Source organism: Chamaea fasciata, unplaced genomic scaffold (genome assembly GCF_029207755.1).
Source record: "Chamaea fasciata isolate MVZ Bird 193981 ecotype frontalis unplaced genomic scaffold, bChaFas1.0.hap1 SCAF_1, whole genome shotgun sequence".
NCBI lineage: Eukaryota > Metazoa > Chordata > Aves > Passeriformes > Sylviidae > Chamaea > Chamaea fasciata.
The window spans coordinates 70747798-70765539 of NW_027094086.1; the positions used below are offsets into that span (position 1 = coordinate 70747798).

General features: G+C 39.8%; 1 protein-coding gene across 1 annotated transcript in view; it reads right to left on the reverse strand.

Moving 5' to 3' along the window:
* Positions 1-17484, reverse strand: part of ABCA13 (ATP binding cassette subfamily A member 13) — a 175038-nt gene extending 157554 nt beyond the window's left edge. Inside the window, exons 1-6 of the mRNA XM_066185749.1 lie at positions 17283-17484; positions 12453-12546; positions 11163-11286; positions 2841-2989; positions 1962-1990; positions 626-789 (exon numbers count right to left, since the gene is read on the reverse strand). Of these exons, the coding sequence (XP_066041846.1) occupies positions 626-789; positions 1962-1990; positions 2841-2989; positions 11163-11286; positions 12453-12546; positions 17283-17372 (650 nt within the window). The 5' untranslated portion in view covers positions 17373-17484. The remainder of the gene's footprint in view (positions 1-625; positions 790-1961; positions 1991-2840; positions 2990-11162; positions 11287-12452; positions 12547-17282) is intronic.
* Positions 17485-17742: the final 258 nt, after the last annotated feature.

Consider the following 17742-nt stretch of genomic DNA (forward strand, 5'->3'; position numbering starts at 1 on the left):
AAATACATATCTGACTTTCACCTTACAATTACCTTATTTTACCAAAAATTCCTGTAGATACATGTCTCGGTCTATGCTTTAATTCTATGTCTTCCACTGAATCCAGCTGTCCATTACCTCGTTTAGAATACAGCCCCTGGGGTTTTTTTCTTACTGCTTCATTTCTTGCAAGAGAACACCTGAAGCCATTTTGATAGCAAGAAATTTAAGAAATAAAATTGAGTAATTTTCCTGATACTAAGTGCTACATACATTCGGATCTGATTAGGATCAAAATTATTTTCTTATATTCATGTTCTGTCTTTCAAAGACCGCCAAAGTACAAGATTCAAAGTCATATTATGTGATGGGCTAATTTCGGGTATTATTAACATGAAGCTGCTTATCAAAGACTCCTAGGGCATCTCTGTTGAGTTTGGCAGAGGTGCAAAACAGTTATAAAGGAATCAGTGTGGGTGAAAATTCCTAACACAGCTTTATAAAAGCAAAATCTGGTAAAGAGAAGAAAACTTTAGCCTCTTTACACTGTTAAGGATGCTTATTTTATTAAGTAGAAAGTGAGAAGAACAAGAATTGCAGATAAAATTTTAAAACAGAGCACTTTCAAGAATGTGAAAGTACTTACTTTTGAATAGCTTTTAGAAACTGTGTTATAGTAGCTAACTCATCTTCTGTATAAAAGCTGTTCAGTTCAAGATGAGGGATTGAATGCAGAAGATTCCAGAAATATGGTTGCTTGTACAGATTTTCTGCTCTAGAAATAATTTTCTCTGCTTCATTCAAATCAATCTTTAGGTGGAAAAAAGTAAAAATTACATACAATGCTTCCAATACCAGAAGAAAAAATAAAAATAATAAAAAAAACAGGTGCCTGTTATTTCCCTGACCCCACTGAATTTTAAACCATTCAAAATATTTTTCCAAAGTGGAAACATACCTTCAGATTTGGTAATATACCACATTATTTTGGTGGTATTTTGAACTCATGGAAGCTTTATTTCTGATATATCTCTCTGCTCCAATGGAAAAAAAATGGAGCTGGAAGGAAAGCTAAGACATCTCTTTCTGCTCAGAATTCTAACCAAGGGAAGGATTATCTTTGAGCTCTCCGGCACAAGAAACTCTTTCACCCCAAAATGAATTTCTAAGTCTAGGGTATAAAGATCAGGGGACTGCCCAGGCCTTGCCATCCTTGCCCCAGAGCTCTTTGCAGGGCTTGTGGGGGTCTCAAATAATAACTTACAAGGATGGCTCTTTAAAGATTAACTGCCTGGGATAAAACAACTTCTTTCATAGGACTACACAAAATGATGCCTGTGCAAAACAGGATTTATCACACTTTTTTATTATGCAGTGTTTGCTACTCTAAATTAATGTCTCACTAGGGGTTTTTTTGCATAATGGTGACATGAGCATGGCTTATACAAAAAGAAGTTTGTGCATACAAGTTCTGTTTCTAATAATGATAATCTACTGTCAACTTAATATTTTCATAATTTTGAGAAATACATTCTTTCTATTCTATATTCCATTCCAGAAATGAAATTTCATATTGATATGGCTCCTTTCAATCACTGATCTTATGAGCAATTAAAAAATGTTATTATAAAAATGCTAAGTTCAAGTTCGAAACTGGAAATCCAGGTTTCATGAAGTAGCAGGAACAATCGCTCAAATATGGAAAAAAAATACCTCTGACAGATGCTCTTGTAAGTTGCTCCTAATAAACAAATGCCCTTCAAATAGTTGTGAATTTTTGCTACTAATAACCTGGTTTAAATAAGCAATCTAGAAACCATTGAACACCTATCAAATTTATGAGACATCATTTTTCCTTCAAACACTTTTTTTTTTTTTATAGTTTACTTAAACTTGACAGGATAGAAATTTCCAACTATTATAATAAAGATGCCTCAAATCCCAGAACTGTAATATAGAAATAAACTGTAAAAAATACTTACAGTAAGAAAAGTGGTGATGTTATGGAGCCCTGTAAAAATTAAATATTTTCCTTTAAAGAGAAGCATTATTAATTTTAGGAGAATCAATATTATAAGCAAGAACAAGCAGTGCACAAAGGATGTTTCTAGAAAAGTAAAGGCACATGAAGCAACTAATATCCCAAATACAATGATCCATTTGATTTTCTGTGCTTCCCAATACCTTTACTGTAATCACAAAAACAATTTAAAAGACATTGGTTACTGTTCAATTTTTCAGTAAGGCAAAATCATCATATCAACACTAGATGAATGTCCTAGCTACCAGACGGCCAGGCATGAAAACTACAATTTCACCTGAATTTTTCTGCTTGAAAACTCAGCCAGAGACACAGAGTAGTGGGAGGTCTTCCATGTCCCCCTGTTACAGCAGCAAGGCTGGAACAGGAGACTCAGACCCTGCCTTTTGCAGTTTCAGTCTTTCTGTGCAAGAATGAAGGTCTCCTCAGGTCACCAGGTGTGAGCTGCTGTTATATTCTATTCCTATACTCTTTAGTACAACAGAAAAATATGGGGAGGAAGAGCTAAATCCACATAAACTACTTTTGAATGCATGATAGACCAAGTAACCTTGTACTCTGACTATAATCCATATCTTTTAAGATTTCCTCTCAAGGTTTTCATAACTCTCAAGTATACAAGGGCGCAGTTTTAGAAAGCTGATTTTTTTTCTGATGATTTTGATGGTCACAGTGTTAGTAATCATAAAAGTGGCTTTTTTAAGAACAGTTAAAATTTTAGTAGCCTAATTTTATATTTGAGATCAAACTATTTTTTAATTTCATGGCCATCACTAACCAATACTCAAAGAAATTAATTTTTAGAAAAAGCACAGCTTACCTGAGAGCCTTGAGTTTTCTTCCCATAGCTTTTCTAAGGTCATGGCTTTCTCTGTAGTACTAATAAATTCCTTTGCAAGGTCCTCTATCTCTTCCATGAAGTGTAGATCAGGTCCAGTGGCTCTCTCTGGACCACTTTGGGGGCTTGCACTATTTATTGACAGAAAAAGGAGGGACAGGTGAGGTAACACTGAAATCTAGTAACTGAAAAATGTGTTTATACTCACACCAGTATTCTGATTATGCTTTGACGATACAATTATGTTATTATATAATTTCTATTTAGTTCAATTCATTAGCATGGAAGTTGCAGCAGTGGGTCTCTAAACCTCAGAAAAGGTTTTGAAAATGAAATAGGCAATGAAAAATTGCTGAGGTCACCTATGCCAATTCTGGCAGCAGTCAAGAACAGACACATCCAAAAAGTCTTTAGTTTCTGAACACAGTCAGCTTTTCTCCCCTGGATTATTATGTGTCCTGGTGGCACTTCTTTGATGAGAAAGTTCAAGCTTTCCTATTGCAACTAAGGTAAGAGCTTGTTTTTCCAAATACATGCAGCAGCATATAAAAACAGTATTTTATCCTTACTACTTGCTTTTTCCTGATTTTAGCTTGCAGACTTACTACTGGTAAATGTTATCTCTGTTATCTCTATCACATTGCTATCTGGTGACTACTCAATAGCACAATTTCCTAACAATACTTCTAAATGAAACCAGAAGTCAGAGTCATTTAAATGTCTCTTTATAGGACAAAATTACTTAGATCCTCTTAAAACACCATAAACAAGGGAATAAATATATTTAGCATGTTACTAGGTAGGCATTTAAATTCTGTTTTATCTTATAGGTGTTTCAAATTACCTTAAGAGCTTCATTCTGTCTAGTAAAAACATTGCTATTTTGCATTTAAAACACAATTAGCTGTCACAGAATCAAAGAATGGGTTAATTTGGAAGGGACCATAGTGGGTCATCTGGTCCAACCTCCCTGCTCAAGGAGGGTCACCCTAGAGCACAGAGCAAAGCATTGTGTCCACATGGTTCTTGAATATCTTCAGTGAGGGAGACTCCACAACTTCTCTGGGCAGCATGTTCCAGTGTGTGCACCCACACAGTAAAGTTTTTCCTCATATTCAGGAGCAACTTCGTGTGTATCAGTTCTGCCCATTGCCTCTTGTCCTATCCCACTTACAAGAATATAATAAAGTGTTAAATTCCTTCCCCATCGAGTTTAGATGCCAATTTCAACACAATTTTTACCTATTGAAACAAAAGCCTAATGAGATCAATTCACAAACCAGAGAAAGCTATCAGCCACCATTTTCTCATTCTCTCATTTCTCTTTCCCTCCCTCCCTGATCCTCATTTGTTCAGACGCCAACAGAGCTGTTTGCAACTTTAGATTAAGGGGAACAAAGAAAATTCAATCTTAAAAAAATCAAGTTCTTAATTGCTTCAGTACAGCTATTTTTGATCCCTACTTGGCCAATGGACAGCAGGACTATGGAAAACTCTTTCACTATCCTCAGCCTTCAGCAGGCTAAAGGTAGAACAATTCCTCAACACATGTTTTCCCTTTTAAATGGAGTTTTAAAAAGCATCTCTCTGTTGTTCAGAAGGTGGCTTTTAGGGTGATTAGAAGTTGCACTTTAGTGCAACTTTTATTGTCTTTGAAAACTACCACATAAATTCCAATATTACTGAAACTCCCACTGCCCAAAATTCCAGACAGCTGAGAATACTCTTGTTTGGCAAAGAACAGAAACACTACCTACATACTGAAACCTTCCTAGCACTCTGCTTTCTAAGCATGAACAAGAGGCCAGCACTTAACCAGAATAACAACCACCACACTTGGTTAAGACATAAATCCAGTCAGAACTTTAAAAAACCAAATCTCTAGCTCAGTTTCCATGGGATTTTCCCACAGATTTTTTTATTGGGGGGAGGGGCAGGGAGTGGTTTGGAGGAGGTGATGGTGCTGGTTTAGGTTGGGTCTTGCTGAACTTCAACTTGACAACTAAACTCTCCTAACAATGGTGCTTAATAAAAGGCATTTAGATAAGTGGAGCATACAGTATTCAACCCAGACTGGTTTCCCTCCAAACTAGACCCAAGCCTTGTATCGAAATCTCCCTGTTTTAGAAACATTACAAACAGAAACGCTCAGGGGGAAAAAAAGGCCACCTTACTAATGTAAGAACACACAGCAGAACTTAATGTCTCCAGGGTAGCAGCCGGGGACACATAACACTGACAGGGAAAATCAGTAACTCTATCTGCTCTCCCTCCATCACTGACTCTGCTGCACCTTGCATCTACTAGCTTGGGTTGATAAACAGCAAGGAAACAACAAAAAAGCATTCTCTTTGGCATCTTATTTTATGTGCTTTGGCCGCTTGTTTGATGCATAGCGGAATCACGTTAGATAACACAGGTTGAATTGACAGCTCTGCTGGGCTGCCCTTTCACTGTTCCCAGGCTGGACTGGGCTAGGGATACAAGCTACTGCCCTGTGAGGTCCCACAGAGCACATGGGGCCGGAGAAATGAGACAGGGAAGATGCGTGGACTAGAAATATTTGAGAAAACAGCAGCCAGCACTTGGAGCAAGAGCTCTGAAGAGGGTGAAGGGAAAAGCATGTTGATGGTGAAAGTGAAGAGGGAGCTGAGAAACACTAGGGGGGTGTAGAAACTTAGGGCATGGCAAAAGGAGCAAATCCTAGGCATAAGCCCTGCTGTTACAGAAGAGAAGGCACATGTGCAATCTGAAAGATCCATAGAAATGCCACTTTCCTAAGCACCAGCCTCTCAGCTGTCCAAGAGCAGCTGTTTGGACATGCTGGCTGTGAGCTGTGTGAGCTATTAGCTTTGTGGAGATTTCCAGGTCAGCAGCCATGTCAGCTAACTGCCATTTGTGATCCTCTTTTGCCATCATTGCCACACACCTTCCTCTGGTTATTCTTGGGTCGGAGCACAGCCTCTTTTTGAAGAGGAAATGGCAACAGGCATGACATTCATTACCAGGCTCAGTTTTATGAAACAGAATAAATTATTACTGAGGTCTTATTTGCTGAATATCTGTGTTAAGATTAAAGGATTTTATTTATTTTCAACATAGTAATAGAGGACCACATTGAGCTCCTAATAAGAGTGCTACAAGTTACTACTGATCTCTTAATTCAGCACAGGTTACACAAAATTGCAGGAAGATGTCACCGTCTTGCCAGAAAGATAAGAAACTGCACTTCAAAACCAGCTTCAGAGACAGTCAAAACAAACAATTTTCAGACAGTGTTCCAACAAAAATACTTCACTGTTGTACTGTTACTCTCTCAAAGAGCCTTCAATGTGTGCTTTCTGGAGCAGAAAGCGACACTAACTCACTTGTGTATGTGTAAAGGAAGTCCAGCAGTTCCAAGGAAATTCCTTAGCAGCAGTTACTAGGAACAATAGAGAGGGGAAACAAGGGATAATAAAAAGGACAAAAGGAGGAAGCCAGAAATTTGTAGGAGAGGACATACGTAATTATAATTGGGGTGTTAGAAGAAGGAGTCAGGGAGTGTATATATAAAATTTCATTATCATCCATGGTAGCTCTTCCCTCAACTGTACATTTCCACAATTTTCATGAGAACAGAAATCAAACTAAAGACATATATTGGTACAAGCTTTGACCATGGCAAAATGCTGTAAAGGAGCAAAAATATTCTGCATCTCTTTGAGCATGTAAAAGTAATTATCATTTCCTAAAGCCATGACTCAAAAACATTAATTCTGTCCAATTTACTCAGTTACTCAGGATGACAATGAGAACATTTTAGAGTTCATCTGAGAACTCAGCTATGATGTGAAATGCCATTTAGACTGGTGATTTTCATAAGCATCTCAGCAAACTCATCTCAACTCACCCCTGTCACCACATTAATAATTTCTTTCTAAAATTGCAAAGCCCCAGCTGGCTTCCATTCTGCACTGTATCAGGGTTATAAGCCTGGAGACATCAATACCAATACACATGCTGGACAAAAAACATACTGTGTGTCTCTCACAGAAAGATCATTCTCTTCCATGTTGATACAATTATTACCTTCCTAAAATGCAACGGATCAAAATATATAAAGAACTAAAAGAATATATTCTTCTTAATTTGCTCTAAATGAAGAAAACCCATGTTTAAATTTCCTTTTCTCCCCAACTCTCTGGTAATCTATAAGCAAGGTCACAAAAACTGCTCCTGTTTCTGTTTTCCAGCTACAAAGCCTGCGGCAACAAAAGCTGGCCCAGACCACAAAGTTAAAATTGCAGTAACTTGCTGCAGCCATAAGCTATCTTGAAGAACTCTTTCTCATTTCTCATTAAAGAAAAATCTGACCCTCTAAGTGATTCATACGCAAAGACTTTTGCTGATGCTTTTACCTCTCTTGATTTTGTTCTTCCACACCTGCTTTTATATGTGAGTTCTTCTGATGCTCCTTCACTGGAGAACCCAGGCCAGGTATTGATAAAGCAAAAGGTTTAGAACGGTAAGAAGAAAGGGGCTGGCGTGAGCAGACCTGCTCCAGGGGGCCAAGCTAGGAGCTGAGACAACCCTGGAAGAGTCCATGCCCTCACCAATAGGACTCTGTCCCCCAGGACCCCAGCCTGCAGGCAGACACAGGGGTATATTACAGCCTCCAGTGACAGCCCCAACAAGGCAGGGTGAGCTGAGGAGCCCAGTCAGGTGCAAAAGGAAACAGTGCTACCGCATGGGTAGCCTATCCATCAGAAGAGCCAGAGACAGACCTGGGCTTCTACCATATCTACTGGGTGAGGCTGCTCAGCCTGCTACTACTTGTAGCTAAATAAAGAGAAATAAACTAATGTGCTTAAAAATAACTTTTTAGAGTATTGCCTTAATCATACTTGTGGTTCTAAGTCTGAGAATAGTTTAACTTTCTTTTAGGTATTGAGAAGTCTAACTAACATAGATCTAGGAGTCTAGACTGCAAGGGCAAATCCCACCATGTTCTGCAAGATTTGCCAGGGAATCCAGAGTACTGGGAAATCATGATGTTTCCAGGCATGTGCATGGAAATGTGTGGGTGTAAGGCCATAGGACCCCTGGGCTGTGTGGTTTTTACCCTATTTGCATTCTCTCAATTTTATGCTGTGCTCCACTAGGATGAGGTAGGGAGTGGAACGTTCTGGAAAGAGTAAGGAAAAATGTCCTTTGCCATGGGAGCTCCTGAATATTTCCTTGCTCCTCTGCTCGGAGATACCAGTATCAGGCTAGAGAATCATATCAGTGAGCAGCCAGCCAGCAGTTTTTACAGGGGCTGAAAAGAGGAGCAAGGCGAAAAGCCACAGAGCTCTGCAACTGGATGATTTCCAAGGCAAAGTAGGTGGCAGATCTTGCTGCAAATCAAAGTTAATGTGGTTGTAGGCTTCACCTGGCTCATCATCTAACCATATCACAGGCTGTTGCCTGAAGGGAGAGGGATACATCTGTGAGGGCATGGCCTGCACCAGGATAACTTCACCCTGGGCTCAGCCCCCCTCATGGTGGGGGCTGCTTACTGACAAATAGTTATTGGTGGTTTATGGATTCCATGGAGGTTCCAACAGCAGTCATAGAACTACTTCCTCCCGAAGACAACTGCTACATTTCAAACTGATAGCACCAAAGTGGTACATACTGTGAAAACAAATGGTCAAGCATCCACGCAAAATATGCAGTCTCTGACTCACCCTTATAAAACACAACATTATTGACATAAAAAAATGTTCCTTTATCAGACTTACCGTTTGATATAAATCCTTAAAGGGAAGATAATTGCTATTACTGTTCCTATGCCACCCCATCTTTTCAGTCAACAGGGATTCAGTTATGTTTGACTGATCAAACTGACATTCTATATTCCTAAGGCTGTTGGCAGCCAGCATAAGTCAGAGCAGCCCTGAAGTTGATTTAATTTATACTGATGGACCTGGTGGAACAGACTGACCTCAGAATGAACTTCATCCTACCTTTTTAGCCATTTTCCTTACCTAGGCTATATGCTACTCCGTGCAGCCTATTGAGTATATAAATAAGGATACATGCATGCATTTTATTTTTCAGTTGAATAATTGAAAGCCACGGAATAATTTCCCCAATTCTTAAGTAGGTCTAAGACTGCCCCCAGGAAATTCTTTTCTGATTTGGTTCTGAGCTGGAAAATAATTGGGGCAGTTCAGTCAAAACAGTGTAAATAATCATGCAGAGCAGTCAATACAGTTCATAGTTTCTAGAGATTTAACATATTTAGATGACATCTGAATTAGTGATGTAAATAAAACTATACTTTTAGGGAACAATTTTTTAAAAGACCAACAGTTACGGTAACTCTGGAATCCAGTAATATAGTACTGCTACTGCAAGTAAGAGGCTACAGGCTTTGTACTGAGTTTGAAAGACCACAGCATAGGGGCTTGCCCCCTTTGGTTTGCCTGAATTCGTCTTGTTGGTTTTTTTTTTTTTTGCTTGGGTTAGCTTTACCTTTTTTTTTAATTTTCCTGGCCAGACAACTCTGGCTTTTTGTTGTATTTTCACTTGTCATTGTATAACACCATCATAGTTTTATACAGATGGAAGTAGTAAGTGACCATTCAGTGCAGAATATTTATAATTAAAAAAGCAGTGCAGAAGAACACAGACCCAGTATAATAGCAGAGGCCTTGAGAGGTGGAGATGAACTGTACTGAAGTGTCTGGGATGATAAGAGGCGAGGCACAGACTGGCACTGAGAACCCCATGGCTATAAACAAGTTACCAGTGTTCAGTTAAAATTCAGAGCTATAGCTGGACAAAGCTAATTTTTAAGTATCAAGAAAAATAACAGGTAGCTAACAAATGTAAAAGGTACCATATACATTCACGTGTACTACATAAATTTGAATGTTTCCCACAGATGCAGACCAATGGAAACAAGAAGAGTATAAAAGCACAGTAGCAAACATAAGTGACCCCAAGTGCAACATCAAGTGAAAAAGAATCCATCGACACCACATTCCTCCAGGTAAAGTACTGTATATCATGCTTACCATAACAACCCCATCACCTCCCCAGCTGCAGCTGTTGACATAACACAGAGCAACAGTGGAAAGGTTGCAGAGAAAGGGCTGGAAACTCAGTGCTCAGGTAACAATTTTAACTGTATTAGTGGGAGAAGGAGGAGAATTTTAATACAGGTATTTTTTTCTATAAATATCTTGAGTAATAACACGGCTTGACTAATAGTGGCTTAAATTGTTAAGATTTCAATTTCTAGTAACAAATTCTTGCTTTATGGAGAATGTTTTAGCCCGTAAACAAGGTTGATTTTTTTATGGGTTTATGTTCAATCAGCAGTTCTCTACATGACCAAATAACTGAAGCAGACCATCTAGATCAATAGATAAGATTATGGCCTGCTGCACTGAAGCTTTCCAACTTGCTGTATGCTGAATTTCTTGCCATCTATAAACCTCTACAATAATAAACTATAAACATTTGATGTTCTGACACACCTGGCTCAGGTCTCTAAGATCTTTTGGTAGATATTATCAATTTTCTAGGAATAAACATAAAGATATAAATGTATACATTCTCATTAGCTGACCCTAATTTGACTTTATCGTTGTATATTTTGAAAGGCTGTTTATTACTATACCCTTCAGCCAATTTGCATAAGTGTCTTTGCATCTCAAGCATTTTTGGAGTAGATTAAATTATTTCATTTCTTAAAGAAAAATTCCAAATTCAAATCAATCCTTTTTCTTTCTGCATTCTAAGAACTTGTGACAAGGAATTCTTAAGGGTACTTCTTCCAACTTCTTTCTTATTACAAAAGTTCCGCTATTCCTTGTTATCTCTTTGTTACTTGAAAGCTATTCTTGTTTTGCTTTTCTGGGTTCATTTCTCCCACCATGTATGCTCCCAAGCTATTCAAAGTTTAAATCCACATACAAATTTGGTGCTCAGCTTCACTCTCATGTAATAAAAGACTCTCTAGTAAAGGATAAAAGTATGCTTTCACATGGTAGCAGCAAAAGGGAAAGAATATGACAAGGTACCTCTACAATTTTTCCCCCAAAGAGTGTGTCTAAGACCAGCATGAAATGCCCAAGAAATGCAAACAAAAATTAGCAAGAGGTATGACTAAGACCTTACATCCTTTGCAAACATAAGAACACCAAAAGAAACTTTTAGCACAGAATAACAGTGTTCCTATTTTTCCTGTCTACAAGGCAGTAAGACCTTTGATGTAGAAAAAAAGATACACTGTGATGGTGACAGCTCTGTCAAATTCATATAACTCACCTAGAGCGGCTGTGTCTCAGTGTTGTGTAACTGGTATTCCTGCATCTTGAACCAACATTACAGAAAAGGGTCCGCATGAAAGGATAAAGGCCCCGACTTGGTAAATCACGAGCTTCTAAGTAACCTAAAACCAAGCAGCAGCAACAGCAAAAAGACAAGTAACATTGCATTTGCAAACTGTACCATCGCATTGTGTCCCCTTGTCCTAAAAGGCCCCTTTGTCACCCGCAAGCAACGAAGTTTCATCCGTGTCAGGTGTCTCATTTAAGAAAAACTCAGTCATCACAAAAAAATAGTAACCTCTGTGTGGGATTGTGACAACAAGCTATGTGAGATATTTGAGAGCAGTCTGTGGAAAGCTGATTTTCCTGGTAGTAACATTATTGCAGTATCATGTGGTTGCTAGCCTCTTCTGCCCAAAATCATGTGACCTGGATAGGAATATAGACTTCTGCACAAAGTGGTATTTCCTTTTTTCTCACAGGCTTTCGAAAAATGAAGGAACTTGTATTCATCAATATCTGAACATTCATCAATCAAGGCTATCTAAGCATCCACTTTTCCATGGAATTATCCATATCTCTCCATAAAGTAAATATATATAGTGCATGCTAGATTCTCTCCAGATATGTCACTTTACAGATCTAGAATTCTTTTACCAAATTGATTTTTAATGTAACTAAAGCTGGTTTTTCCCTGTTTTACTGGCATTGGTGAATAACAGAGTAATAAACTGAATAGATAATAATAAATCTATAATAAATCTATCTAAATAGAATATAATAAATCATGAATAATACTTTTCTAAATGAACTTATATTTTGACAAGATAAAAGCAAAAATAGCTTTATAAGGTGGAGAGACTCATAAAAAGTTTTGAAGTGTTAAAGGAAATGGAAGAATTTAACAAAATATTAATTCTCAATCCCAGGAAGTGGGTAGGGGTAAGGCTCACCTTGTCTAATTGCAAATATCCCCCTCTGAGGCCGTCATCTAAACTCCATTACTCAATAGAAACCAATAAATACAACTAAAACCCAAGTAAGCTTCCCTATTCCAAGGCTGATATTTAAAACTTGTCTTACCAATCAGATCTTAAACTCTGTATCTCTCCCACCTAAACACAACTTCCTCAGATCTGTAGCTGGACAAGATTGAATCCCACTGTAGGACTCTTCCCATTGATTCCGCTACATTTAATTCCCCCCTTCTAGGATGTCTTTAGTGTTTCCTAGATACTTCTACAAGAAGAAGCAACCAAAATAGAACTACAAGTGAAACAATACATACAGTTTTCCTTGTATTTTGGGGGCTCCTGGAAGCGGATGGCTGCTAGAATCAAAAAAAGTACACATGGCCACAGTATTTCAGTGAGAGAGAGGACCTGAAAAAAGGAAATCAGAACATCATCAGTCTATAGAACATAGGGTTTGGGAACAAAACTTAAAATATGTCTTTTATTTTAAATAAAAACATTAAATATCCTCTCTACAACTACTTAAGGAAAAATAAGATCATTAAAACAAGTCAGCAACTGACACTTCTATTTGAAATCCTTACAAGTTTGTGAAATAAACTTCTTTCAGAACAGAAAATTAGTTTTCATTTCAATTTATAATGTTTGTAGATACTTTCCTCAGGTCAAGGTAGAGACTCTGGCAAGGTGATGACCTTCAACCTTTCCATACCTGAGCCTTCTAAGAAGTCATCAGCATTCTGCACCTTGCTGCAGTTCCTCATGCTCCCCTGACCCCTTCCTGGTGGCATATCTCCTTGTTCTCCCCTGGCTCCCTGGCTGCTGCCATTGCAATCTTTCTGTCACCTGTACTCAAATGCTGTCCAAAAGCTGCCTTCATCATATCCAAGAGGGCAGACCAAGTGAGACCAAGCTAAAAGGCCTCAGGCTGCCCACAGCCACACATCTCATATCCCAGTGTTCCCATTTCCAGGGCCACAATGACAAGGCACACAAGCCCATGTGCTGCAGGAGTCAGATTTTGAGTGTGTCTTCTCTGAGCAGGTTGCATGTACACAGTGCACATTCACGCCTCTGCAGAGAGGGCACAAACTCCCAAATGGATTGGAAGGAAGAAAAGAACACAAAGAAAAGCAATTGCATCAATTTTCAGCAGCAGAAAGGAAGAAACAGCCATTGAGACAAGTTTCAAAAAATTTCTCGATTCACTGATAACAGCATTAGGAAAGTGAATAGGGACAGAAACACTGCAGAAATGACAGCCACACAGAAGATCTCCCATTAGAGGCTGCTAATTTCTCTGGGGCATACAGGGGATTTTATATCTAAACTGTCAGAGTTGAACCAAATCCCATCACGGAAGTGATTCCTTCTCTTGGGTATGTCAGAAAAATGCCTAAGAACGATAACATAATGCTTAACAAAATCCAGTGGCAGAGTCTTCCCTGTGGAAAAGGACATCTGTGCTGAACATGAGACAAGCAACTAAGGTTACCTGAAATTTAGGGAAATTGCTATTTATTTAAACTGATCACACTTAAAACAATACAGGAGCCAACCAAACAAAAGCGAGGATGGTGCTTTCAGTCTTTTAGGGATTAGCAAGGGCTGGCTTCTCCCCAGGGTGCAGGGATCTGTGTGTAACAGTGCCACCCAGCAGGGCAGGGTGCCCATCCCAGGGACTCCAGAAGGGGAGAAGGACAAGCCCTGCTCTCAGAGCCAGCCTCAACCAGGAGTCCAGCTCCTCAGTCAGTGTCACAGCAGGTCAAACCAAACAGTGGCCAAGTGTCGCCCTGATTCTTTAGCCTTCTGATGACTCTTTACATATTTCTAGTGGAGTCTCTCACTAATGTAACATAAACAAGTAGATTGTTTTCATTCCAGTCTCTGATGGATTGGTGAACTGAGCACTAGGGTCAGAAAGGTGTTTCTCTCATCTACCAATCCTTGACCAAACTCCGAATCCTATTTAAATCAAAAATTATAATAAACTTTCTCTCTCTGCTCACCTCTGAACCTGAGTGTGGTTCTTTCGTGTCCCTGCCGGCGACAGCCAAGCACAAGGACTGAGCTGGAGAGCAGTATCCCAGGCAGCAGCAGAGGGCACAGAAGCCCCATTTCAGCTGGGCCTTGAGCTCCACTGAGGTTGCTCAGAGACATTAAGCTTAGCAAAGGCCCAGAACCCTCACAGCATCATCCCCTCTGTTATAAATGATCTATTACACCTCCTTGGCATATTCATCCCCATTCCTCCTGCGTGGGATCAGGTGGAGGACCTTGCTGTGGAGCAGAGCCAGTGCTGCAGAGTATCCGTGGGCTCTCTGTGGGGAAAGAAGCCAGCTGCAGCAGCTGAGGGAAGGGGCACTGCAGAACAGGCGTGGGAGGGGATGTCACCAGGCTGCCCAGGAGGGGCTGGAAAGGGTCCAGCTGTCCATGGGGGCACACATCACCACCATGACAGACCACAGCCAGTGGCTGGGAGGAAGGTCCCACAAGAAGTTCAGGTGAGAGTTGGGAGACCAGAGCTCAAGGGATTTATAGGGGAAGGCCCTGGACAGCCACAGGCTGGGCTCCCTGGTGTCACCTCAGGGCTCAGGGCAAGCCCAGCTGGCAGCCAGCCAGCTGTTCCCTGAAGGGCAGGGATCAGGCAGGGTGCCAGCACAGCAGGGCCCTTGCCAGGAAGGGCCTGTCCAGGAGTGCCCCAGCAAGGCACTCCGGCTCTGCTGGGAGCCTGGATCTCCAGGTGAGCCAGGGCTAAGGCTGAGCCAGGAAATCAGCCTGCGATGAGGGTCAAACACAGCTCTGCCATCTCTGGCATAGTCCATGGGAGGAGGGTACAGCTTGGATAGGGACTGCTGCTCCTACTGACAGGAATCTGGGATAAGAAGTGAGAAGGCAGCTGGCCAAGGAAACAACAGGCTGGAGGACTCAATGAACCACCAGCATGCTGCAGACATTAAGTATCCAAAACTCATCTTAATAAGTAAGTTGTTTGTTATAAACATGGGAAAGTAATGCTGCTGTATAAGGCTTACTTGCGTTCAAATAGGAAATGTGCCCACAGAAGATCCAAAGAAAGAGTATTTGTGAGATTGCAGGACTGCAGTCCTTGCACAGCTGCTTTGCCCAGGCACTGAGGGGAACTGGAGCCTGAGAGCTCATGACATTCTGGGGAGATGCCCCTGGGAGGAATGGTGAGTTTTGGTAACAGAGATTTGGGACCCAGCTGATTTTAATTCCAATTATCCTCTAAATTAGGGCATCAGAATTTGAGAATCACATTTCATCCTTTACCTAGCTACAAATTTGGAAGGCAATAAGCATTATTTAAATGATAGTTAAGAAATGCAGCAATGATAAACTAAAGTAGCATATTATTCTGGTAGCGTGTATCTCCTTAGCTTCTAGAATATGCAGGTCTGAAGTAAAAGCTTCTGAAAAAAGAAAGGAGAATGTATCTTTGGCACAACTGCAATTTCAAACTCCAACAAGTCAAAACGTACAAAAGAACCTATCCTGCCTTTGAATCATGTTGATAGAAGGTGCTGATGCCAATCTGAATTTCAGTCAAAAGACCTGCTCCTTACAGAACTCTTACATCTGTCACAGCCCCTTCACCCTTCACTGCGTGATATGGACTAATGCCACATGGCACTCATGACACTTTGCTAGTTCAACAGCCCTCAATAGTCTTCCAGCCCTAACTGCTGATAAAAAAAAAAAAAAAAAAAAAAACATGAGGAGAAAATTGTTTTAAACAGACAGATCTACATGATATGGAACAGACATGAAACATATAAGATCTTTCAGGAGGTGCCTCTCTCTTCAGATTCACAAGGGTCTGACTACCTCTGCATAGGTGGATGATCTACCTGGATTTCTCCTCCAGTAACTGCCGATGGAGCACCTTCACAGCTCAGCGTTTGCACAGCAGCACACAAGGAGGTTTTGCAAGTTCCCTGGGGCAGCTTCTGCCTCTCAACAGACAGAACAAAGTTTGCTTTGGATCACCCTTGTAATTCCTGGCTTGGAGAAGTCTGCATCACAGTGATTTCTCTTTTCAGGAAATCTACCAATTAGACAAACTTAAAACGTACTTGAATTAAGATTTTTTTTTTTTCCTTCGGAAACATATGAGGGAACACTACACAAAACAAGAGGAGAGAAAGACCCACATACAGGAAAACAGGAGATTCAGAGTAGCCACTTGATGCACACTGATTGAACATACAGAACTGCACCGGCATGGAGAAGAATATGACCAACTGCGTCCTTCCCCCAAAAGTATATTTTATATTAGAAAACATCACTTTCATTAATTTGGGGAAGAAATTCCTCTCTAAATCACAATTTTATTGAGGCTAAATATTTCTGAAACTGAAAGCTGTGTGTTTATTTAATAGAAATAATCCTATCCAAAGCAGCCAACATGCTTCATTGCAAATCTCCAGATCATTACAGACAAGGAAAATTAGTGTGTAACTATTAATTGACCTTTTTTCCCCCACAAAAATGTACTTTCACTTGAGAAAATTCACTTCCTTCTAGCCTAAAAAATCATTTCAATCACAGTAAAGGTGAAAGACATCTCATATCTAATTTTCATCATTTTCATTTTGGCTTCTGTTGAAGTAGCTGTCACATTATTTTACATATTGGAACTTGAAAGGTGAGATTAGGCATTGGAGAGCAAAAAAAGGAAATTTAGAAGTTTATACAATTGTAATAGACAATACATTCCCTGTATCTAGACTTTGATCACAGTCATGGAAACTTTCTTACATTACCTATAAGCACATGTAAGGTGAAGAAAATTGATTTTCTTCCTTGCCACTTCTCACCAGCCCTGCTAGTTTCTAATGTTAATTAAAAGATAAGCAGTGGCTCTTCAAAACTTTTATGAGATTTGTCTCATTTTCAAATTAGGGAGCATTGCTGTATTCAGTCATTTTATATTAAAAAAAACAGGTTGTTCTCTACTTATGTTTTCAACAATTAGGTGACGAAAGGCAAAACAAGGACCACTTGCAGCCAGCCTGTCCTTACCAATATGCATTAAAAAGGGAAAATGGATAGACACAATCTTTCCAACAGATACTAAAAAATTTTAAATATTCCTTTTTTAAGCATTTCCAAACACTCACCGGTTGCCTCACACGGCAGAGCCAATTTTTCCAAAATAGAGTCTTGAATTGGTGTACAGCATGCCCCATATCTTCTTTTCTTTCCTTCATTCACTTGCAGAGTGGCTTCTTAGGGACTCTAACTCAGAATCATCTCACCAAGCAGTCCAAACATATTATTCAGACAGAAGCTGATTAATTCCAGCACCAGTGAATAGTGCAAGAGATTTGCCTGCTTCCTGAGAAAAGATGAGATTATGTTTCTGCCTCTTGTTTTGCTTTCGTTGAGGAATCTCATCTTTCTGTTTTTCTTCTCAGTGCAATGAACAGTAAGGGGATGGGTTTATAGAAATGCCTTCAGGCTGCTTAACTCCACAGCATACATTCTGCACTTGTTTCTACTTTTCTGGAATAAAAATGGATGCAAAAAATGAGGGCGGCGGGGGGGAGTATGTAACACACAGTTGTCTTTTTACAAAGT